The sequence below is a fragment of the Symphalangus syndactylus genome, chromosome 7 (assembly GCF_028878055.3).
Source record: "Symphalangus syndactylus isolate Jambi chromosome 7, NHGRI_mSymSyn1-v2.1_pri, whole genome shotgun sequence".
NCBI lineage: Eukaryota > Metazoa > Chordata > Mammalia > Primates > Hylobatidae > Symphalangus > Symphalangus syndactylus.
This window is the reverse complement of record NC_072429.2, coordinates 45,605,220-45,621,046: the sequence shown is the minus strand read 5'-3', so window position 1 is coordinate 45,621,046 and position 15,827 is coordinate 45,605,220. Positions and strand designations below refer to the sequence as shown.

Below are 15,827 nucleotides of genomic sequence, written 5' to 3'. Positions count from 1 at the left end.
TATGAACAACAGAAAATTTATCATGCAACTTGAGAAATAGCTTTGAAGCCTCCTGACTTATACATTATACCTGTAATGAAATCAACTAACAAAAATCAAGTATATATCCTATTTTAATGTGTGTTAACTTTTCAGAAGAAAAAAACAGTATGGTCGGAGAGTAAGTTCATGCTTTGATGTATTTACTCTGCTCCAATAAAATACAGAGATACATAAAATATAAGAGGAAAGCAAAAGCAAAGTGGTGAGCTGGTCTAAAGCCATGTGAGTTATAGTCTTGGACTTAAAAGCAGAAATTGAAGGTTAGGAAACTGCCTCCAGCAATGTAATAGGGACAGAAGTTCTTCAGACTAGATAAATATTGACCAGGCTTACTGCCTGAATCCAAAATAAGCAATGAGACCCTTCAGCTGGTTAAAAAGGAAAAGAAAGATGCATTAACATGCTTCCTAGCTGGGTGCAGTGGCTCACGTCTGTATTTCCAACGATTTGAGAGGCTGAGGCGGAAAGATCCTTGGAGCCCTGGAGTTCAAGACAAGCCGGACACGGTGGCCTTCGACTGTAGTCCCAGCTACGCGGGGCGGGGCGGGGCGGGGAGGGGCGGGGCAGGGCGGGGCAGGGCGGGGCAGGTGCTGACGTGGGAGGATCCCTTGAGCCCAGGAAGTCACGGCTTCAGCGAACCGTGATCGCGCCACTGCACTCCAGCCTGGGCGGCAGAGCCACACCCTGTTAAATAAATAAATAAATAAATATAATAATAAAAGCTGCCTCCCAATTCCGGTGGTTATGGCTTTCTTCGTAAGCTGTGTAGACCAAGAGAGAGAGACAGACACAGATGCTGGATAGAGACAGCGAACACCAAGTATCTCATATGTGAGCTGTGGTATCCAGAATATCACTGCTGTGCATCATTAAAGCGTCATTAAGACACCTATTTATGGCCTGGGACCTCAGGTCAGATAGAAACTATTTCAAAACCATTATAAATGAGCACTGAACCCAGGAGGGAAGGAGAGAGGGATATAGTGTAGAAGAGAAAAAAACAAACTAAAACTAAAAACAAACAGAGCTCTTCCACTAAAAATAAATATACAAACCAAAATTTCAAAACACACTTGTCTCATAGAATTTATTGTTGCTAGTGAGAAACTTTCCATCAACACACTGTTATTTTTTAAGGTAATCTCTGTTTTCTCTCTGATAACTATTGAAGACTTTCTCTCATTCTTGCTGTGTGTCTGTTGCATTTTTATTTTTATTTTTTGCTTGGTACCAAGAGTATACTCTCAATTGATAACTAAGATATCTCAGTTCTGGACTTTCTCAGCTCTTATAATCATAATTTTTTTCCGTGTATATACAAGTGAGCTACATTTACCTATTAAAGGACAAATATTACAAAACTGGTTGATTTTTAAAATCCATATTCTAATAATACACATGCTTAAAAATACACTGAAACAGTGAAACTAAATATATATGTACACACACAAAAAAGAAAGCAGTCATGTTAATATTAATGTAACAACAAAGTCATATTTAAGGTAACAAACACAAATTGTGATTTTAAACAATGAACTGATTATAGTTGTAAAAAGAACAGATGATCAAAAGGATATAAAAATATGAGCTTCTATTACCGAAAAATATAGCTTAGAAAATACCAGAATATTTTAACATAATTCCATAAGAAATAAAAGACCCCGCAGGAAGAAAGTTAGTTAACATAAAGAAGATTTGAACAACATAATTATAAGCTTGATCTATTAGGATTCTAATAGATCCATTCTACACACAACAAATATGGAATAGTCATCCTTGAGCAGACAATCTACAAGTTTATTACCTACTCATTACAAAAAAGGGTTCAGCAAATTTCAAAGTCCCAATAATATACTTGCCTTACAACACATACTTAAATCACAAAGCAAACATTTAAAAATAGAAAAGGGGAAAAAGTTTGGATATTTACATCTACACCCTTAAATAACTCTTGGATTTCAAAAATCACAATGACAATGAAAACTACTCAGAAAAAAAGGACTTAAATATTCTTTATTAAAAATTGTGAGATGCAGCTAAAACAAATTAGGAGTAAGTTTATAGAAAAATGCAATAATTTTTTTAAAAGCAACAAAATTATTTAAAATACATGAATTTAGCTTGCCATTCAAGAAGTAAGATAAAAAACATATAATGAGTATATACTAAAATAAAATGATGGAAAAAATAACAAAGAGATACATTTTTGAAACGCAACCATGGAAGAATTCTGAGGATGAAGTAATGGAAGCAGACAACAAATGTAATAAAACCAGTGGGGAGAAAATGAAAATTCTGTCAAGTCTAATGTTAGGATTCATGTAAGAGAGCCAGGCACAATGGCACACCTATAATCCCAGGTACTGAGTAGGCAGGCTGAGGCAGTAGGATTGCTTGAGCCCAGGAGTTTGAATCCAGCCGGGGCAGTATAACAAGACCCAATCTCTATAAAACAAACAAACAAACAAACAAACACAAACACAAAAATAAAAATAAAAAACAAAAGCAAAATATAGCATAGTAGCTCTACAAGAAAACATTGTGAGTTGGTATCAATTATTTCCAACACATTTTTCTTCAGTCTTCTAAGAAGAATGGATGAAAGTAAAAATGAGAAAATTTAAACAAGGAAGGAGCCAAAAGGCAAACAGATTAAAGTGTCATCAGAAATGGGCAATTCCACTTATACCACATACAAAAATTAATTCAAAATGGATCAAAGAAGCAATATTCAGAAGCAATAAAACCCTTTTAGTTGTTATGTTTAAGAACTAAAACTATACAACTCTTAGAAGAAAACAAGAGGAAACCTTCATAACACTGATTTTTGGCAATGATTTCTTGGATATGCCACCAAAAGCACAAGCAACAAAAGAAAAAAATGGTATACTGGACTTTATCACAGTTAAAAACTATGTGCAGCAAAGAACAATATCAATAGAGTGAAAAGGCAGCCCACAGAATGAGAGAAAATATTTCCAAATCGTGTATCTAAGAATGGATAACCAGAATAAAGAACTCCAACTCAACAACAAAGAATCCCAAACAATTGGATGTTAACATGAGCAAAGGACTTGAATACACATTTCAATATATCAATAGACTTGATATACAAATGGCTAACACCATATGAAAAGATGTTCAACATCACTAGTCATTAGGGAAATGCAAATCAAAACCATAATGAGATACTACTCCACATTCATTAGAATTGCTGTCATAAAAGAAAAGAAAAGAAGTGTTAACAAGAATATGGAGAAATTGGAATTCTTGTGCATTGCTGGTGAATATAAAATGATACAACTGCTGTGGAAAATGGTATGGTGATTCCTCAAAAATTTAAACATAGAATTACCATATAATCCAGCAATTCCACTCTGGTTGTTACCCAAAAGAAGTGGAAGTAGGGACTTCAACAGATATTTGTACACATATGTTTATGGCAGCATTCATCACAATAGCTGAAAAGTGGAAGTAACCCAAGTGTCCATTGACAGATGAATGGGTAAATAAAAAGTGGTTCACACATACAATGGGCTATTATTCAGCCTAAAAAAGGAAGAGAATTCTGTTACATGCTACAATATGGACGAACTTCAAAGACATGATGTCAGTGAAATAAACCTGTCATAAAATGACAAATACTGTATGATTCCTCATATATGAAGTTCCTAGATTAGTCAAATTCATAGAGAAAAAAGGTAGAATGGTAGTTGCCAGGGACTGGGCGAAAGGCAATGGGGAATTGCTATTTAATAAGTACAGAGTTTCAGTTGGGGACGATGAAAAAGTTCTGGAGGTGGATGGTGGTAATGGTCACACCAGAATGTAATTTGAATGTACTTAATGTCACAGAATTGTATGCTTGACAATGGTCAAAATGGTAAAGATGAAACAGGAGTAAGAAGACATCCACTGCATTGTATTTTACACCCTTGGAAAATGAATAACAGAAAAAGAACTTGACAACTTCAAACAATTTTGAGTGACTGATTCCTAATGTGGTGAAAAACCCCTTCCGGCTCTAGCTTTATCAAATAGACCTGCTTTCTGTTTCTGTAATGTTCCATGCTGTCTCTTACCTTCAAGCATTTGTTCAGAGGTTCTAGGACACTTCTTCAGCCTTTTTCTTGATTCAATCCTACTTTTTAGGATTCAGCTTCAATCATGCCCTCAAAAAGACTTTTCTGACCCCAAATCTAGACTGGATACCCTTTCTAGGTATTCCTCCATCACCCAGTGTTTCTCACCTCATATCACAGCAGTTACCATACTCTATTACACTCTCTTTGCTTTATTATGTCCTCCTCCAACCTTCACGCTTGAGACCAGGGCCTGTGTTTATCATGTTCACCATTTCTATCTCCAGCCGCAATCACGCAAAGTGGGAGGCACATGTACCCAATTGTCTGATGATTCAATAATTTAAAGGCAGATTTTGAAGGTAAATGCTAAGCTATCAACCACAAAAGTTCAAAATATATAACCTTAGAAGAAAATGTAGCTAACGTTTCTTAATTGATCTTACTGCTTCTGATTATACAATAAGAGATGGAAGATGTTTGGAGCAAGGGCAGTGGTGGCATTGATTAATGCCGTGAGCAGTCAATAATACTTTCCTAGCAACTATTATCAAGGTCATGTTCATTTACACCATTCTTATTAATCCTGATAAAAAGATTCCTGTTTTGAAAGATCTAATTCTAGGGTATCTTAGAGCTGTAAGATTCTTTAAATCACCTTGAAAGTCAACAGAGGCAAACAAACAAGAACTTAGGTTTTCCTGAGCAGGTGCAGAAATTATTTAGGCCTCTGAGCGTCGCTGTTGACCACCTAAGGAGTAAAAGGCAGCGAGACATCCAATCCAGCAATACGGCTCCCACAGCACAAGGGGCTGGAGGTTTGGCCCTAAAGCTTCAGGACACCAGAGAAATTCAGTCGAACAGCCCACCAGTTCTCTCCATAGGGACCTGGGTCCCGTGAATGCTGGTCATCTCACACCCTGAGGAATAAAGACTGGAATCCGCACTGGATGCTGGAAGTTGACTCGGAGAAAACTGCGACAGGCGGGAAATGGCGGCTCTGCAGAAGTTGCCACACTGCAGAAAGCTGGTCCTGCTGTGCTTCCTTTTGGCGACCCTGTGGGAGGCCAGGGCCGGGCAGATTCGCTATTCTGTGCGGGAAGAGATCGACAGAGGCTCCTTCGTAGGCAACATCGCCAAGGACTTGGGTTTGGAGCCCCTGGCACTGGCAGAGCAGGGAGTCCGCATCGTCTCCCGAGGTAGGACCCAGCTCTTTGCTCTGAACCCGCGAAGCGGCAGCTTGGTCACTGCGAACAGGATAGACCGGGAGGAGCTCTGCGCTCAGAGCGCACCCTGTCTGTTGAATTTTAACATTCTGCTGGAGGATAAATTGACTATTTATTCAGTAGAGGTGGAAATAACAGATATTAACGATAATGCCCCTCGCTTTGGAGTAGAGGAACTGGAGCTAAAAATCAGTGAAACCACTACGCCAGGATTCCGGATTCCTCTTAAGAATGCTCATGATGCAGACGTAGGTGAGAACGCCCTTCAGAAGTACGCACTCAACCCAAATGACCACTTCTCCCTGGACGTGCGAAGCGGAGCTGACGGGAACAAGTATCCAGAACTGGTGCTGGAGCGCGCTCTGGACCGCGAGGAACAGGCTGTACACCACCTCCTTCTAGTGGCTTCTGATGGGGGTGACCCAGTGCTATCTGGCACCTCCTGCATCTGCGTGAAGGTCCTGGATGTGAACGACAACGCGCCTGTTTTTACACAGCCCGAGTACCGCATAAGCGTTCCAGAGAATACGCCCGTGGGCGCCCGGATACTCACGGTGACCGCCACTGACGCAGATGAGGGCTACAACGCTCAAGTGGCATATTTTCTAGAGAAAAGCCCTGGAGAAACCTCAGAGGTATTTGAGCTTAAGTCAACATCTGGAGATCTGACAATCATAAAAGATCTAGATTATGAGGATGCTACATTCCATGAAATTGATATTGAAGCTCAGGATGGTCCGGGCCTTCTAACCAGAACGAAGGTTATCGTCACGGTTCTGGACGTGAATGACAATGCCCCAGAATTTTACATGACATCTGCTACTAGCTCAGTTTCTGAAGACTCTCCTCCAGGAACCACAATTGGGCTTTTTAATGTACATGATAGAGACTCTGGGCAGAACGCATTCACCACCTGTTCACTCCCGGAGAATCTTCCTTTTAAGTTAGAGAAGTCAGTAGACAATTACTACCGACTGGTTACAACCAGAGCCCTTGACAGGGAACAGTTTTCCTTTTACAACATCACTCTAATCGCTAAAGATGGAGGGAACCCCTCCCTGTCCACGGATGCTCACATTTTGCTCCAGGTGGCAGACGTCAACGACAACGCTCCCGCCTTCTCCCGCACATCCTATTCCACCTACATTCCCGAAAACAACCCCAGAGGAGCCTCTATCTTCTCAGTGACGGCCCATGACCCCGACAGCAACGACAATGCTCATGTAACTTACTCTTTCGCGGAGGACACTGTTCACGGGGCACCCTTATCCTCTTACATCTCTATCAACTCCGACACTGGAGTACTCTATGCACTGCGCTCCTTTGATTACGAGCAATTGCGAGACTTGCAACTGTGGGTGATAGCGCGGGACAGCGGGAACCCTCCACTCAGTAGCAATGTATCATTAAGCCTATTCGTGCTGGACCAGAACGACAATCCGCCCGAGATCCTGTACCCCGCCCTCCCCACAGACGGTTCCACTGGCGTGGAGCTGGCGCCCCGCTCCGCAGAGCCCGGCTACCTGGTGACCAAGGTGGTGGCGGTGGACAGAGACTCGGGCCAGAACGCCTGGCTGTCCTACCACCTGCTCAAGGCCAGCGAGCCGGGACTCTTCTCGGTGGGTCTGCACACGGGCGAGGTGCGCACGGCGCGAGCCCTGCTGGACAGAGACGCGCTCAAGCAGAGCCTCGTGGTGGCCGTCCAAGACCACGGTCAGCCCCCTCTCTCCGCCACTGTCACGCTCACTGTGGCCGTGGCCGACAGGATCCCCGACATCCTGGGCGACCTGGGCAACCTCGAGCCCTTAGCCAAGCCCGACGATTCAGACCTCACTCTGTACCTGGTGGTGGCGGTGGCCGCGGTCTCCTGCGTCTTCCTGGCCTTCGTCATCGTGCTGCTGGCGCTCAGGCTGCGGCGCTGGCACAAGTCACGCCTGCTACAGGCTTCGGGAGGCGGCTTGGCGAGCATGCCCGGTTCGCACTTTGTGGGCGTGGACGGGGTGCGGGCTTTCCTGCAGACCTATTCCCACGAGGTCTCCCTCACTGCGGACTCGCGGAAGAGTCACCTGATCTTCCCCCAGCCCAACTATGCTGACACGCTCATCAGCCAGGAGAGCTGTCAGAAAAAGGATTTTTTATCAGCACCTCAATCTCTACCCGAAGATGAAAGAGAAGAAACGTTTTCTCAGGTAATCTATCTTTTCACGACATACGTACTAGCTAGTTTGCTGAAGTAATTCACTTACTTGTTTACTATATCTATTTTGTTCCCCATATTTCCGTGAGGGTAGGGTCAAGTTTTAGGAAGTGAGTCTTGGTGAATTATTTCTTGGTAGGTCTTAGTGTTCACAGGCTGTAAGAGGAAGAAGAGACATGAGAATCGTTGTGCAATGAATGTAAACAAGGAGTTAATACATAAGATTATCCAAAGAGCACTGCATTAGTAACTAGGGTGTCTGGTTTCTGATACTTTCTTCTCCATCCCTGGGCAAATCATCTCATCCACTCGGATCAATAATTTTTTCTTTGTTAAAAATATAAAGATTGGAGTTTATGTTTACTCAAGTCCTTTCTTCTTTTAAATTATGACTCTTACTTTATATTTGAATCTGTATATGAACAGTGAGACATCTTAGTTGGCTAGTTCTTTCTCATTCAGTCTTAATATATTTGTTTCAGTTTGGCAGCAAAATTGTTTTCCTTAACTTGCATGTCCTTCCCTGTTAAAAATATGGAAATTTAGAAATATACATTCCTTACAGTGTTTCAGGAAGGTATGTCATATTATTTTGGCTTAGTTTAAAAAATCACTTTAGCCTCTAAGCTATATGCTTCTTGAAGAAGTCACTGACTTATCATCTGCTCTATAATAAAGCTGTAGAGTAGTAATAAACAGACTTCTCCCTTTTTTTATCTTTCTCATACGTGGGAACCATACTGCCTTTTAATCTTTAAAATAATATATATCCTCAATATAGTTTTGCTTAAAGAAAAGATACAAAAGATTCATATCATACAATTGCCCAGAACCATCTTCTTTATACATCTCTCTTCTCAAGGTTTCTACTCACAGCAGCTGCTAGAAATGTTCCCAATCCCTCACCCAATCCCAGTGCCCCTCTGATCAATTTTCTTTTCCCATTCCTCTTCCTATGTTGGCTTTTAGTATGTTGGTTATGTATTTAATAACAGAGAATAATAAGCACACTAATGTTCTATGTAACTGGCATCATTTTTTATTTTTATTTGGAAATTATCATGTACCAATTGAGCCTTTTTTTGAGTGATACCGTATCTCTCAAAGTGCTGTGATTCTTTCTGTTGCATTTGATAAAGAAAAAATTTTCTGAGACAACGTGTTGTTTTAGTTACTATTACATAATTCTCTATGAGTAAAATTGGAACTCGCTGTGGAATAATATGTCATAATATCTTTACTTGTAAGTGAATAATAAAGTACAAACAGGAAAATTAAAGCAAAGTTATTTTAGTGTGTGTAGTAACTACACAAGAATAAATGCCTTATGCATAGATATGTAATGCATCATGATTGAAATGACAAATATATTGTATTTATATTTCTGTGCTTGGAAACTTATGGGGAAAGAGATTCTGGAACATAAAAGCTTATTTCTACTAGTTTCAGTTGTGGGTTTTGAAAAAACATCCTTACAGTCTAGATTTAAACAAAGCAAACTTCTTTCAGTACCCTGAAGGTCTGTGATTTCTCTCTCACATCTAGGCATTGTCATGCTGTTCTTTCCCACATCCAGGCCTTTTCACTGATCTACTCCTCTCATGTTTCCTGGGAAAGCCTTTGCTAACATTAAAGGCCCAACTGAAGGCCCCCCTAACCCCCTTGGCTTCTCCCATTATGGTAATTATCTCAGTACACTGCAATTCCCTGTTTGTCTTTATATCCTTATAATCTCTGTGAAGGAAGCTACTGTGTCTATATTGTTCACCTTAAATCCCCAAACATACTGTCTGACAACTAATTATGTGTTTGTTTAATGATATTAAATACCAACAAATATCGAAACTAAGTTATCAGGTCACCAAGAACATACTTAAAGAAATATAATGTATAAATGTGGCTGATATTTCTGTGTGTTTCTTTTCTTTTTTTCCTTGTCTCAGCTCTTAGAGAGTTAAGAGTATAGAGAGGGAAAGGTGAAAGAGGAGGTGGATATCTTATCAAATAACCCTGATAAATGTAGTAAGTATAACAATAAACACATTATCAAGGTTCAGTGGTGGAAGAACAAGTGGTGGTCACGTCTTTTAATAGTTGTGTTGGTCCTTAGGGCCAGTTCTTTGTTACTGTGTGTTTCTTAAACTGAACAATTCAAAACAGTTAACTCCACTATGTTTGAAGCAATATTGGTGGCATTAAGGTTAGCGCATGGATTCCCAAGAAAGATAACTTGAGGTCACACTGTTTAACATATATCAATTCAATTATGTTCAATCAACACTAGTCCTCTTATCTCTGAGAAGAAGGATTTCAGGTCTTGGATAATTCAAAAATAATAATCTGTGTTTGTCTGAGAGGATGCAGTAAACGGTTAGGCCTCTTAGTGTCGCTGTTTACCACTCAAGAAGGAGAACGCAGCTGAGAACTAGTCCACCATTTCCTCGCTCCTAAAATGCAAAGAACCAGCAAATCAGACTCAGAAGATCCGGGGCGGCTGCCAGCCTCACCTCTTAGTCAACCAGCTGTTTGACCTGTGGATTAGGCCCGTAAAAGACTTCGTTTCTTGAGAAAATAAGACTGGAGTCCGTCGTGGGAAACTGGAACCGAATTCAGAGAAAGCGATTCACCGAAAAGGAAATGACCAGTTGCCTGAGTTTCCGAAATGGCAGAGGACTGGCCCTGCTGTGCGCCCTCCTGGGGACGCTGTGCCAAACAGGTTCCGGTCAGATCCGCTACTCGGTGTCTGAGGAGCTAGATAAAGGTTCCTTCGTGGGAAACATCGCTAACAACCTGGGGCTAGAGCCCCGGGAGCTGGCGGAGCGCGGAGTCCGCATCGTCTCCAGAGGTAGGATGCAGCTTTTCTCTCTAAATCCGCGAAGCGGCAGCTTGGTCACCGCGGAAAGGATAGACCGGGAGGAGCTCTGCGCTCAGATCCCGCTGTGTCTGGTAAAATTTAACATCCTGGTTGAGGATAAATTGAAACTTTTTGAAGTAGAAATAGAAATTAAAGATATTAATGATAATGCTCCCAATTTCCCAACAGAGGAATTGGAAATAAAAATTGGTGAACTAACGGTTCCTGGAACCCGATTTCCACTTAAAACTGCTTTTGATCCAGATGTAGGCATGAACTCCCTGCAGAACTACAAGCTTGGCCCCAGTGACTACTTCTCCCTGGCTGTGAATAGCCTCTCTGAGGGGGCCAAGTATCCAGAGCTGGTGCTGGAGCGGGCCCTGGACCGTGAGAAAAAAGAAATTCACCAGCTTGTCCTGGTTGCCTCTGATGGTGGAGACCCTGTCCACTCTGGCAACTTGCACATCCAAGTGATAGTCCTGGATGCAAATGACAACCCACCAATGTTTACTCAGCCTGAGTACCGTGTAAGTGTTTGGGAGAACGTGCCTGTGGGTACCCGGCTGCTCACGGTGAATGCCACTGACCCTGATGAGGGATTCAACGCTCAAGTGTCTTATATTCTAGATAAAATGCCTGGGAAAATCGCTGAGATTTTCCATCTTAACTCAGTGAGTGGAGAAGTATCAATATTAAAAAGTCTAGATTATGAGGATGCCATGTTCTATGAAATTAAAATTGAAGCACAGGATGGACCAGGTCTTCTTTCAAGAGCCAAGATTCTAGTCACGGTTCTGGATGTGAATGACAATGCTCCAGAAATTACAATCACGTCACTCACAGGCTCAGTCCCAGAAGAGGGCACCGTTGGAAGAGAAATTGCTCTTATCGACGTGCATGACCGAGATTCTGGGCTGAATGGGCAGGTTGAAGTTTTTGTCCTGGGAAATCTGCCATTTAAGTTAGAAAAATCAATAGATCAGTATTACTGCTTAGTGACGGCCGCCTCCCTGGACCGCGAACAAATATCAGAATATAACATTAGTCTGAGAGCCTCAGATGGGGGAAGCCCGCCACTGTCCACAGAAACTCACATCACCCTGCATGTGACTGACATCAATGACAACCCACCCACCTTCCCTCATTTAGCCTACTCCGCCTACATTCCAGAAAACAACCCCAGAGGAGCCTCCATCTTCTCAGTGACCGCCCAGGACCCAGATAGCAACAACAACGCCCGCATCACTTATGCATTGACCGAGGATACCCTCCAGGGGGCGCCCCTGTCCTCCTACGTCTCCATCAACTCCAACACTGGCGTCCTATACGCGCTGCGATCCTTCGACTACGAGCAATTTAGAGACTTGAAGCTGCTGGTGACAGCCAGCGACAGCGGGAACCCTCCACTCAGCAGCAACGTGTCGCTGAACCTGTTCGTGCTGGATCAGAACGACAACGCGCCCGAGATCCTGTACCCCGCCCTCCCCACAGACGGTTCCACTGGCGTGGAGCTGGCGCCCCGCTCCGCAGAGCCCGGCTACCTGGTGACCAAGGTGGTGGCGGTGGACAGAGACTCGGGCCAGAACGCCTGGCTGTCCTACCGCCTGCTCAAGGCCAGCGAACCGGGACTGTTCTCGGTGGGTCTGCACACGGGCGAGGTGCGCACGGCGCGAGCCCTGCTGGACAGAGACTCGCTCAAGCAGAGCCTCGTGGTGGCCGTCCAGGACCACGGCCAGCCCCCTCTCTCCGCCACTGTCACGCTCACCGTGGCCGTGGCAGACAGGATCCCCGACATCCTGGCCGATCTGGGCAGCCTCGAGCCCTCCGCCAAACCCAACGATTCAGACCTCACTCTGTACCTGGTGGTGGCGGTGGCCGCGGTCTCCTGCGTCTTCCTGGCCTTCGTCATCGTGCTGCTGGCGCTCAGGCTGCGGCGCTGGCACAAGTCACGCCTGCTACAGGCTTCGGGAGGCGGCTTGGCGAGCATGCCCGGTTCGCACTTTGTGGGCGTGGACGGGGTTCGGGCTTTCCTGCAGACCTATTCCCACGAGGTCTCCCTCACTGCGGACTCGCGGAAGAGCCACCTGATTTTCCCCCAGCCAAACTATGCGGACACGCTCATCAGCCAGGAGAGCTGTGAGAAAAGCGAGCCTCTCCTGATAACTCAGGATTTACTTGAAATGAAAGGAGATTCCAACCTACTTCAGGTGAGTTTATTTCTTTGAATATTATGAAGAACAGGTATGAGAATGTGGTTATTATAAAGCTTTAACACATATGTATTTGAGAAATAAAGCCATGAGGTTGTCATTAGTCCTTTGACTAAATATTTGTCCCCATTTCTTTCTGGGCCTATAGTAGGACTGCACTCCCTGGTCTGGTTATGATTGCGTGGGCTTAGGGAAAAAATAATACATCGTGAGTGGAAGTAAAGTGTCACTTCCTAGAGGAATCTGCCACTGTGAGAATTTTCAGATCTCTAAGTTACTATTTGAAATTGTGACTGCTGCTTCTACCTGGGTCCTTGAGTAACTATGATGACAGAAACACAACACTGGTCTGTATACCTGTGATAAATAGGCCTTTTTCATTTTAAATCCCTGTGCTTTGGAGTTTGTCATTCCAACCTATATAGCTTATCCTGATACATACAAGTAAAAATACATATGAATAGAAGATATTTTATGTGCCCATGAAATTAAATTATGTTTGGCTCCTTCCAAGACAGATGACACTCTTTTTTTCTCCTTCCTTCCTTCCTTCCTCCCTCTCTTTCCTCCTTCCTTCCTTCCTTCCTTCCTTCCTTCCTCTCTCTTTTTCTCTTTCTTTCTCTTTCTTTCTCTCTTTCTTTCTTTCTTTCTTTCTTTCTTTCTTTCTTTCTTTCTTTCTTTCTTTCTTGACGGGGTCTTACTCTGTCTGGAGTGCAGTGGCATGATCACGGCTCACTGCAGCCTTGACCTCCCAGACTCAAGTGATCCTCCCACCTCAGCCTCCTGAGTAGCTGAGACCACAGGCACGAGCCACCCTCCCAGCTAATTTGTTTTTGTTTTTGTAGAGATAGGGCAATTGCTATGTTTCCCAGGCTGGTCTGAAATTCCTGAGCTCAAGTGATCTGCCCACATCAGCCTCCCAAAGTACTGCAATTAGAGGCATGAGCCACCATGCCTGGTCTTATTCTTTTCATCTCAATAACACAAAAATTGGAGAATAAAAATGTAGAGGCTGGGTGCGGTGGCTCATGCTGTAATCCCAGCACTTTGGGAGGCTGAGGCAGGTGGATCACTTGAAGTCAGGAGTTCAAGAACACCCTGGCCAACATGATGAAACCCTGTCTCTACTAAAAATACAAAAATTAGCCAGGCATGCTGGCGGGCGCCTGTAATCCAAGCTACTCGGGAAGCTGAGGCAGAAGAATTGCTTAAACTCAGGAGGCAGAAGTTGCAGTGAGCCAAAATTGGGCCACTGCCCTCCAGCCAGGGCAATAGAGAGAGACTCCATCTCAAAAAAAAAAAAAAAAGTAGAGGCTGGTCAAATGGTTTTACCTATAGTGCCTGTCATATATGCCTAAAGTATATGCTTACGTGTGTATTCATATTGATTTCAACATTTTGCCTGAGGGTGTAAAGTTCACCTAGCTAAACTATTATGAGCCTTGGAGTGATATTTCTTGCCCTTGAGAAGGACATTAAAAACATGTAAAGGAATATATCTCAGCCTCTGCGGGAGATTTCCAGACAATCTCTTCCAACAATGGAATAGAAGTCCCTTCTTTTGTCATGTTCTACAACTTTCTTGAGCCAGAAATTGTTGGCTTATTCTGCAATTTATGAAATTATTTTCACTCATGAAACCATATGAGAGTCATCCAAAATTAGACCAAAATATGTTTTATTAGAACTCAAACAAAAGAATAGATTCCTCCCTCAATATATTAGGAAAAGGCACATTTAAATGTATGAGACAACAGGGCCAGAACACAAAAGCTGTAAGCAGAGTAAGGTGTATTCTCACTCAAACATGGAAATACATCACAGAATTTAAAAGGCCCATAGCCAGGGGAGGACTTCTGAGCCTAGGACTTCGAGACCTACTTGGGCAACATAGCATGACCCTGTCTCAAAAGAAAAAGGCACGTAACTTTTAACATATCATTTTTAGAAAAAAAATGTTTATAGTATCAGTATCACTTTCCCTGTAAGGAGAAAAAAAATTAATTAGCTAGTGTCAGGGGAAATTTGGATGCTCAAAGAGAATTTCTAAGAATTCTATATGAAACATAGCCTACATATGTGTCATGAAAATACACTGAGAATATGGAACCCATACAATTCCACCTACTTGTACAGGTAATGGAAGATCTCAGACATCCCATTTTCACTAAAATGGATTTATTTTTATTTTGTTGAAGAACGGGCAAGAATCCATTACAAGAGAAAGGGAGGAGAAGTTCATAATAAAAGGAATGGAAAGTATAAAGGCATGATGCAAGGAAACAAGTGAAAAGGTATCTTAAGAAAACAGATAACAGGCTGTTTCGACTGGAGTATGAGTATGGGTGAGCACTGCAAAATAGTAGAATAAATTGTTGAGTTGGATATCATTTGGTAATGCATTTGAAATGAAGGGATTTGCTTTGAACCAAGACTGGTTCTAAGCCTGGAACTACAGAATAAGTTCCAAAATTGGGTGTCTAAGAACTCTGAATACCTCTCCAATATTCACCAGTGGTCAAGTCAAACTCGTTTTGCTCATTAATGGTATAAGTCAGCTGGAGCTGAGAATTGGCATTATAGAGAATGTTTTTGAGACAGACTCTTGCTCTGTCACCCAGGATGGACTTCAGTGGCATGATCTCAACTCACTGCAACCTCTGCCTCCTGAGTTAAGTGATTCTGCTGCCTCAACCTCCTGAGTAGCTGGGGTTACAGGCACCCGCCACCATGCCCAGCTAATTTTTATTTTTTTAGTAGAGATGGCTTGCACCATGTTGGACAGGCTGGTCTCAAACTCCTGACCTCATGTGTTCTTCCCACCTTGGCCTCCCAAAGTGCTGGGATCACAGGTCACTGCACCCAGCCTAGAGTATTTCATATACATTCATATAAAAAAGAAGCACTGGTTTCATAAAACAAATGTACATTATATGAGATTCCCCTTCATAAAAGCATGTATGTGTACCCCAATACTAAACTGGCCCTTTTAACAAAATATCAGACTTTGCCCTACTTAACTGGAAAGATTATCTATATTTTATAAAGAAGAGAAACATATTAACATAATCGTAAGGCTGTGATTTCCCCTTTTTTGCAAAAACTATCTTCGAAAAGTATTACTGAATTGATAACATATATATGGAGAGATTTAAAATACTAGATAAGGGAACTGATTCCGATGAATTTACAGAAAGGTAGGTATTTTAGTCCACT

The 15,827-nt window shown here is 42.6% G+C and overlaps 1 protein-coding gene across 5 annotated transcripts in view; it reads left to right on the top strand.

The window, feature by feature from the left end:
- The window catches only part of LOC129486249 (protocadherin gamma-C4), a 187,994-nt gene that overhangs the window by 7,674 nt on the left and 164,493 nt on the right, over positions 1-15,827 (top strand). Inside the window, exon 2 of one of the 5 annotated variants that reach the window (XM_055285891.2) lies at positions 4,834-7,880. The exons of 1 other annotated variant lie outside the window; for it this stretch is intronic. In XM_055285891.2, the coding sequence (XP_055141866.1) occupies positions 5,116-7,587 (2,472 nt within the window). In that variant the 5' untranslated portion in view covers positions 4,834-5,115 and the 3' untranslated portion in view covers positions 7,588-7,880. Of the gene's footprint in view, positions 1-4,833; positions 7,881-9,612; positions 12,609-15,827 lie in introns of those variants that run through there. 3 more of the 5 variants (XM_055285880.2, XM_063642740.1, XM_055285878.2) reach the window with 3 other exon arrangements.